At 41.0% G+C, this 10,000-nt stretch overlaps 1 protein-coding gene and 1 long non-coding RNA gene across 2 annotated transcripts in view; one reads left to right on the top strand and one right to left on the bottom strand.

Moving 5' to 3' along the window:
* LOC137983659 (uncharacterized) overlaps positions 1–10,000 on the top strand; it is a 23,239-nt gene that overhangs the window by 11,840 nt on the left and 1,399 nt on the right. The window lies entirely within an intron of this gene.
* On the bottom strand, positions 1,496–2,353 carry LOC137983655 (integrase/recombinase xerD homolog). Its single transcript, XM_068830817.1, has one exon. The coding sequence runs from the start codon at positions 2,351–2,353 to the stop codon at positions 1,496–1,498; it is 858 nt and encodes a 285-aa protein (XP_068686918.1).

Genomic DNA, 10,000 nt, shown 5'->3' with positions numbered 1-10,000 from the left:
AGACGCAAACAGAGTGACAAACAAACAAGCGCATTGTTTGAAATTACTTACTTGGCGTTCGTATGCTTTGGCATACATCCTCAGAAGTCACTGTTAACTAATTGTTGCTAAATTCTCTCTCCTACAGCACTTCCTCCAACCACAGTCAACTCGTCCCTGCACTGTACACACACATCGATATCGGAACGCCTTTTAACTGCAATAAATTATATATTTCATATTTAAGTTTTTAAAATAATTATTTATGTACATTTTGTATTTTTACTGGCTTGCCGTAGGGCAATCCCAGTCGGAAAGTGGTATTCGGTATTCTTTTTTTTTCCCCGTGTCGGTAAAAGTCTTGCCTGTCACTCCCCTGCTAAGTGGTATCTTTTTGCATAGAGCCTTCTGCTCGTATTTTCTTAGGATCGAGAGGGTAGTTGAAATGCATACATTTCTCTGGTGGACACAGTAGAATGATAAACTTAACCGGCAATGGCGTCGAAAGTCATGCAACACGAATGGCGTTTTAGTGGATCTTTGAACAAAATATACCCTTATGAAGCTCAATAATGGCAAGTCAATTGGATACTGAACAAGACAGGCGGTGGAATCTTGAAAGCGACGAGTAATGGACTTCGACAACAATCTGTCGCCCGTCGAGCCGAAATCAAAGTGAGCTGCATTTCTAATTTTACCAAGTGTGCTGTTATGTAGAACACTGAAACCAAATGGAAAATTCTCTGGTAAGTTATTGGTTCAACAAAGACAGAACGAATCGAACACCTTCAGTGGATCTGTGATCAACTCTGCACAGTCTTCAGTTAAAAAAATAATAATTAGAAATGTGACAGCCAAAAATTATTTGAAAGAAAGCTTTGTCGTACATTTTGTGCTTCATTATTCAAGGAAAAGGTTCTTCATGGAAACAGTTTGATCCTGAAATTTTATTTTCATTTTAACTCACTGCGTTCGCACACATGAAAATTATTTTCTAAACCGTTATAGGAACTTGCACAACACGACAACCACAGTCAAATGGGTTGGTAACTCACGGAGAGCCAATATAAGCTTTATTACTGTATTCGAGCACTACGTGTATAAACGGTCACATTGCTTTTAGTCCACAGAAATACGATACGCGAAGCTATATCCTCATTAAGCTAGTACACTTGCACAATACATATGATACGGTTAAATTATAGTGAAGCACTGATTATAATCATACAAAACTTGGCTGTAACTAAAAGATAGCAAAACGTTCAACACGCGTGGAAACTTAATGATAGCAATTAGATACCTAGGCTACAATCTTGGACAGAATAAAAAGGAACAGCAAACCCCCATCCCCCCCCCCCCCCCCAAAGCAATGATGAAGCCGCGCAAAAGCCAAAACGCGCCATTTTCCCATCCTTGATTTGGGGGGGATGGGGGTTACAAATTTCCCATCTATTTTGTCCAAGATTGTAGATGAAACTGAAAGCCGTGCAGATATATCTTCTTGAATATACAAGTCTTAGGCGTAATCGGATTTCCATCGCCCGTGTAATTTTAATAACCTGTCTGATACAGGGCCGCTAGGTGAAGTTACGGCAGCAGTTGCCCCACCAGACCTAAGACTGTGTAACCCAAAAAGTTTGGAGTTGTAACCTAGAGCCTTGAGAGCTTCCAAAAAGATTTCTTGACACCTAGAATACGAAATTCCTTTGTTCCTTAAAACATAAGTATTATAATTTTTCTGAAATACTAACTGCCTGATTAGGAGACTGTCTGCATTATGGTCCATTCTTGCAGCAGACATATACCTAAGGACCATACTAACTGGACAAGTGGCATTGTCCGTTCTAGCAATAATAGCTTTATTACCTTCCCTGTAGACATCTGTTTTACTACTTGGTAAAACAATGGACATATGGTCATCTGCGAAAGTTATATGCGAAGCTTTCATATTTGCTAACTCATTGAATCTGAAGAAACCTTCAAAACCTAAGAGAACTATGACTGAAATTCGCAGATCTTTTAGATTAGCGTCTACCTTGCCATGTTTAGCAACTATTATCTTGACCATATCCATATCAATAGAGAGAGGGAGCTTCCTATTCTTCCGTTGTGTGCCATTACGTTTCGCGGCTTCAACAACATTTCTACACACTCCGGTTTTCAAAGGATTATTACTACAAGTTACATCTACTACATCGTGTAGCCAAACTAATGCAGCATAAGCCATACTAACAGTGCTGGGAGAACCAGTCTTCCTGTGAAGCTGAGACAAATAGGCCGCTACAACAACAGGCTCTTGTGGCAAAACGAATTGAGCCTTAACATCATTGCACCAACGCATAAATTTTCGACACTCAAGTAAATATCTATTCATCGTCGAAGGTTGTCTGGCCTTAAACTGATCAGTAATGAGGCGCAGCTTGAAGGGAGCTAAAGATCCATAGAGACTTGCCCAACAGGACTGAGCAGAGATGACGAAATTCAATCTTAAAGCCACTACATATCCCGGAGTAGTTGGTGAACGCAGAGATGGCCTGTTGAGGAAAACAAAGGGAAAAACACATAACACAGGGGTGTAGAGGTGGAACAATCTTACTCACTGATTCATGGCAAAAAGGAAATAAGTACTACAACCCAGGTGCTATTAGTTCTCAACACCACTACATTCATTAAATGAAGATCAAAAACGGCAATAAATAACACAGCACTATTGGAGTGCTATTCGTTGTCGACACAACTTCTGCACATTGACACATGGCCGAAAAGAAATAAATACCTCAACACTGGTAAGGTGCTATTCGTTGTCAGCACATCTACCTCATATAAAATGATCAAAGTGAAATAAATAACGCAACACTGCCAAGGTGCTATTCGTAGTCAGCACAAATTCCACTCACTAGATTGTAGCCGAAAGGCCAACCTTTCAGATTCTTACCCCGAAGGAACGAAATTCAATCTTAAAGCCACTACATATCCCGGAGTAGTTGGTGAACGCAGAATAGAATTGTGATTTCGCCCGTGCGTCAAAGCTTGAGGCATAGACAAAACTCTTAAATCCTGGATGAAACTGCAATAAATATTGGTTAACAGGGGCCAAAACACGGCTGACTTCCACAGTGGAACAATAAGGGTTCCCTTGGCTCCCTGACTATACATATAGGCAAGCGTTCTGGGAATAAGATAAACTGGCGGAACTAACCAGCAGTTCTCAACTTCCCACGACTGCATAAATGCGTCAATGCCCGACGTTTCCGGGTTCCAAAATCTAGAAAAATATCTGGTGATTTTTCTGTTGTAATACGTGGCAAAACAATCTACCGTGTGGGGACCCCAAAGACTATCCAAGTCTTTGAAGACGTCCTCAGTGACCTGCCAATCGTCAAAATCCACCAGTTTGCTAATAAAATCTGCCCTGGCATTGCGATCTCTAGGAACCCATTCAATATCCAAATGAATGCTGTGTTCGTAACATATCTTGAATATTTTTAAGGCAATCGTGTGTAATTAACTCGAGTTTCATGCTACCGACCTCAACGATTTTGGCAGTGGCCTGGTTATCGGTATACCACTTCATATGTGATGAACTTAAAATAGGAAGGCAAGACAGAAGTGAGAATTCAATTGCACTTAATTCTCGCCATGTAGAACTCCTTTCGTCCTGCGTCCACATTTTGTGGCAAACAAGCTCGCCGTCATTGATATAAGAAACAGCTCCACAGGCAATATTACTAGCATCTGAAAAAGTTACTTTCTGAGGTTTGCGGAAAACAAAGCAATTTTTAAAATTGCGTAGATGGATATTGTTCTTCCAGGAAACGATTTCATCCTTACAATACTCGTCTAAAATCATAGGTGTATCCCAATGCTCAGCAATAGCAATTGTCATCTGACAGTGTCTGGTAGTAATTCTGGGTAAATTTCCAGTAACCGGACATGTAGACATAACTTTCCCGACAAATGATGACAATTGTCTAGCCGAAATTGTGCATTTTTGAGCTTCAATAAAAGCCACACAATCAACGATACCTTGGACCCTCCTGGATGTAATACTAATAGTACCAAGAGTGGAGTTCCAGACCAATCCTAACCAAGTAATAATTTGCGTTGGTTCCCAAATTGACTTTTCGCTATTTGTTATAAATCCGGCTAAACGTATGTCAGAACGAACCCTACTAGCTATAATATTTGCTGAATTATAGTCGTCAGCTATGGACCAACCATCATCTAAAAATACCGCGATGTAAATACCGTTAGCCCTCCACCATCCAACCAAAGGGCGGAGTATCTTTGTAAAGATATAAGGAGCTACAGGAAGGCCAAAAGGAAGAACTGTGGAAACGTAAAACCGCGTCTCCCCTTGAAACTCCCATTCTGTTGCTCTGCGTTGTTGGTTATTTTCATTGCATTAAAAGGCCCACATGGAAATATATTTCATCTCAACAAAGGTCTAAATGCACATACTACAGTGTGGAGTGCTTTTTCTGGTCGAAGCTCGTCTACTTCGCAAGAAAATCATGTTCAAGATGCTCGGCCGGTGTGGTCTTTGAGTCATGGACTTACCGTCGCTTTTTTGAATATCAATGGAGTGCATTCCATCTATTATTTTCGGCGTCCAGCACTGGTATGCACAGTATTCCTACATGGTAAGATCAAGAGAACTAAATGCCCATGTGCTTATTATTCCAACTCCAGCGCCACATTCCATTGCACGCTTGACGGTGATCTAGTGTTTAAACTAAATCCCGGGCCTGTGAACAAAGGTCATTGTACCCAAAGGCGACACGCTTCTATAGACAGGCGGGTAGTGCAGTCAAGACGTAATCCATCTAACTTGATCGACGTAAACAATCTGTCTCGCGGGATCCCTGTGATTTCGTATCGCATCAACGACTTGCCGAAACGTTCTCCGCGCTGTCGGAATATCAACAACCTCAGACCTGTAAATCGACAACCATTTGAAGATAGAAATACCCTGCGTTTCTGTACAATAAACGCACGATCGCTCAATAACAAGGCTGGTGATTTCATTGATTTTATCTGTGATTATAAACCAGATATCGCATCAATAACAGAAACGTGGTTCCACGAAAACGAATCTGCTGCTAGAGTTCTGTGCACCCCTGCAGGATACAATCTTCTTGATTACTCAAGAACAGGACGACTGGGTGGTGACACTGGGATAATGTTCAGGGAGGATATTAGCGTTTCACAAAACGCAGCTGGGGAATTCCAATCATTTGAATACTCTGAGTGGAACATAACATCAAGAAGCCACCGTTTTCGTTTGATTATCATCTACAGACCACCATACTCTGATGCCCATCCAATCACTACAGGTGTGTTCCTGACTGAATTCTCGGATTATCTAGAGCATGCTGTACTCTGCACCGATCAACTCCTGATTTGTGGTGATTTTAACATCCATGTTGATGTGTCTGACGACCTTGACGCATGTCGGTTTCTTGAACTCTTGGACAGTGTTGGGTTAGACCAGCATGTTTCGGTTCCCACACATATAAGTGGTCACACCTTAGATCTCATTATAACAAACTCCGACCAGTTGCTTGTTTCTTCTCCGTGGACTGATTACTTATTCTCTGACCATCTACCCGTCCACTGTAATATCCAAGTTGAAAAGCCTTTGCTGAAGTCGAAGCGGATATCCTTCAGGAAACTGAAGTCGATTGATATCAGTTCTCTGCGAGATGACATGTCAAAGTCGGACTTATGCAGCAACGCCATCAACTCTCTTGAGCTAAATGATCTTGTCACCCACTATGACGAAGCTCTATCATCAGCTTTGGATCGTCATGCACCTCTCATTAATAAGACTGTAACAAAAAGACCGATTGTCCCCTGGTTTAATAATGAGATCAAGACAGCTAAAAGGATGCGCCGCCGAGCTGAACGGAAATGGAGGAAAACGAAACTTCGTCTGGACTTCCTCGACTACAAAACAAAAAAAAAATCGTGCAACCTTTGAGATGAAGAAAGCCAGACAAGAGTTCTACACCGACTTTATAGCGGAGAATAGCCATGATACACGCAAGCTATTTCGTTCTGCAAAAACACTCTTCAATCATGAAAGTGAGTTACATTTTCAAGGCTACTCAGATAGTAATGCGACGCTTGCTAACGATATTGGTAACTTCCTTATCAAAAAAGTCGATGTAATACGAACTGGACTAGATACCGCAGCCGGTAACATCCATTCAGCGGACGAGATGTTTCCCCGAAACCCTGAGATCCACAGCCTCTTCCAGGACTTTAGAACTCTCACTGATAAAGAAGTCAGTAGTCTTATAACAAAAGCAACCAAGAAGACCTGTTCACTGGATCCTATGCCAACCACCCTTGTTGTTGAGTGTATTGATGTTTTGTTTCCTGTACTTACTAAGATGATAAACCTGTCACTTCAATCTGGGTGTTTTGCAGATAGATGGAAACACGCTGATGTCCACCCAAAGCTGAAGAAACCAAAAGCTGAAGTCATCTTTCCTAATCTTCGTCCCATAAGTAATCTCACATTTGTCTCGAAACTGACTGAGTGTGCTGCATTTAGTCAAACTCACAATCATTTGACCATTCATGACCTCTACCCGAAGAATTAACCTCTTCTTTCCATTAGGCTGAACGGAAACCGACAATGGATTGACGACATGGGGTTTGTAAGACAATTGCTTTATGCGTTCGGACTCCAGTAGCTCAGTGATAGAATTCTCTACGAAGTCAATATTTTTCAGGGCAGAAGCGTTGTTCTTTGAATAATATGCAGGCGGCACATCCCAGAAAGGCAAACGATAACCAAATTTAATGACGTTTAATATGAAGGATGAAGCACCTAAAAATACCCAAAATTCTAAATTTTTCTTTAAATTGCCCTTTACATTGTTATTCCGTCCTAGATCTTCGTCGATTTCAAAACGATTCAGTACCTGAAGTACATCCGTAAACTTGTCGAATTCCTCATGAATGTCCGATTCCCTTAATTCCGGTTCCTGAAGCATTTGTGGTGGTGGAGGCTGGGGCAAAGGCGGTTGGCATGTACTGGCCGAAAGGGCGGGGGTAGAAGCCGGAAGCCCTGCAATCTTTGGCCCAGTGACCTGGCCTTCCACACCTGAAGCAGTCCCCATGTGCATAAGAGCTTGGACGTCCTGCGGGTGTCAAGATGGGACGAAAATATGAATAGTTAAGTAACGACAAATAACAACCGAAGAGCAAAACTTGCTAATTAACACAAAAGAAAAGGAGGGGCGGGTGGGCGGGAAAGCAGAATACGGTAAAGCTATATTGGTGACGCGAGAAGTGAAATAAGCATACGGCTACTGGACTATATAGCAGTACATGCTATGACACCTCACTCCCATGTGGTACAGAAATCATGCATACTTGACAAGTATTACGTAACAGTAATGCACACGAAGGTGAGATAGAAAACAAAGTGTGAACACTGACGTTCCGTAATCAACTCCTATAGAAAATACATTTTCATTTTAACTCACTGCGTTCGCACACATGAAAATTATTTTCTAAATCGTTATAGGAACTTGCACAACACGACAACCACAGTCAAAATGAAATGGGTTGGTAACTCACGGAGAGCCAATATATATAACACGAGAAAATAACAAAGCACCTGAGTGAATAACAGGAAGAATATAAGGTAAAAACAATAGCGATACAAATACCACGAAAAAGATGATGATCCGGCGTGCCCAGGTTGGGAGTTGTACAACGCTACTTATTGCTCTGCTGCTGTCGTTCCCTTTCTTTCTGTTTCCTTTTCCTATTAGCTGCGGCTCTAGCATTGCGAATTTTCTTGTCGTCCACATCGTCCGAGGCGATATCTTGGGATTCGTATTCTTGAACTGCGTCCCAGCCGGCGTCACTCGAGTCTGCGAGTTTGATAAGCTTCTGTCTCTTGTGCAACAGCGCTTTGGCTTGGTCCGTTAAGTGAGCCACCTTCTTGTGATCCTTCTAGGCGTTTGCTTCTTTGATTTTTCCTACTAATTCTTCAAGCTCGGCGTTGAATACGAACTGCTTTTGGTTACTTTTGAATTTGAACTTCTCTGCCTGCAAGTCGATTTTTTGTTTTTCTTTGAGCTCTTTGCCCTTCTGTTCCAAACGATTTTCAAGATATGTCTTGCAGAGAGAGAACATTTCATCAATCCCTTGCGATGTGGGAGGATCTGTTGGCGGATTGTTGGGAATATCTGGCTCTTCGTTAAAATCGTCCGGTCCACAAAAACGAACTGGACGAAAGCAGAATACAGTAAAGCTATATTGGTGACGCGAGAAGTGAAATAAGCATACGGCTACTTGACTATATAGCAGTACATGCTATGACACCTTACTCCCATGTGGTACAGAAATCATGCATACTTGACAAGTATTACGTAACAGTAATGCACACGAAGGTGAGATAGAAAACAAAGTGTGAACACTGACGTTCCGTAATCAACTCCTAAAGAAAATACATTTTGTTGCAATATTGCGCATATTTGACACGACTGGGTTTTTTCTCTTCACGCACGAAATGAAATAGGAAGGGGTTTTTGCCTCTAATAGCAAATATGTTGTTTGTTTCAAAAAATTGTTCGCTGGAAAAGGTGGCCTTTATGAAGTCATCATGTTTCATAACATGCGAGCTTAACTGGATAGTTTTTATGGCAATAGTAAAGCAGTTTCGTGTCAAAATGAGGTTAGCATCTTTCTGTTGTGCTAACTTAATTAAATATAAATATACATTCTGCCTCGTGAGTTTGTTATTCTCGTTAACCAGCAACGGCCTCGAAAGTCATTGCAACACGAATGGCGTTTTAGTGCATCTTTTATGTTGCTTGTTTCAATAAAATGTTTCGCTGGAAAAGGATTTGAGCGCAAGGTTGAAATGTGATACGGGAAGATATTTTTAGTATTGCTCTATCAGCAGGAAAGGTTCATGAAAATAAGCAGGTCTGTTGGAAGCGTGCTTGAGTTTCCACAAAATGAGCCCCAAAATCAGCACAAAATTGTGACGCCGATGAATAATGAAGTAGCTGCTTTTTCCAAAATGATGGAATTACCTGGTGATAAATAACCTCGTCTTGGAGTAAATTTTTGACTTAGCAGAAACAATGGTCAACCTCAAGGGTTTGGGCGATTGTGATATTTGTTTTGACTTCGCTCATTTATTGTCAAACTTTATAACACTTGACAGAAAAAGAAACTTACGAAAACCCGGTATCTCGCCATCATTTGACCCAGATGCTTCACTGTTTGGGCGAGTAAACATACTGCGGTAACTTAATCATGGCGCCCGCTGAATTCCGGACATGTCACTTTCGATTTTGCGATTTATTTCTGCAGCCAAAATTAAACGTAGCAAAAATCAATTATCAACATGTCAGCCCAGAAGCCAATGTTTCTCACTTCCCATTTATTTTCTTCAATCTTTCTGGGTTCAATATTGTGCTAGTAACCACATGTCTTCTCAGGCTATTTACCCAAGACTTCTACCATGGCACTACAATGATAGACAATACCAAAACAATATCGTGCACTGTTAGAGCTACATATTACGCAAGGACAACTTGAATCTCCTGGAAGACAACACACAGCTCAGTTGACATTTTATATGGAATAAATCGCTGTGTTACTTCACTACCACACGTAAGCAATGCATGTATTTTTTCCAAAGAGGACAGGAATTTCTTTTTTCTGACAAATAATTAATAGGCCGGTAGCCAGCTTTTTAACCTAAGAAAAGGATCTTTTTCGTCGTACGAACATGTGAGCCAAAGGGCCTCTGCTGGTATGACTTCTGGGTGACAACTTAAATGGTCTTAATGACCCCCCAACTTGAAAACAAAATTGCCTGGAACGGTGCACGTACCACAGGCAACCCAGTGTACTCTCACGGAGGGTCTAGTTTAATCTAAAAAAAATTGTCTGCGCCCGAAACTAACCTAATACTACGTTTCTTATAATAATATTAATTAAAATAATTATACTAATTATAATAATTTGAATTATAATTATA

The sequence above is a fragment of the Montipora foliosa genome, chromosome 13 (genome assembly GCF_036669935.1).
Source record: "Montipora foliosa isolate CH-2021 chromosome 13, ASM3666993v2, whole genome shotgun sequence".
In the NCBI taxonomy this organism is placed as follows: Eukaryota; Metazoa; Cnidaria; class Anthozoa; order Scleractinia; family Acroporidae; genus Montipora; species Montipora foliosa.
This window is presented reverse-complemented; position numbering and strand designations above follow the sequence as displayed.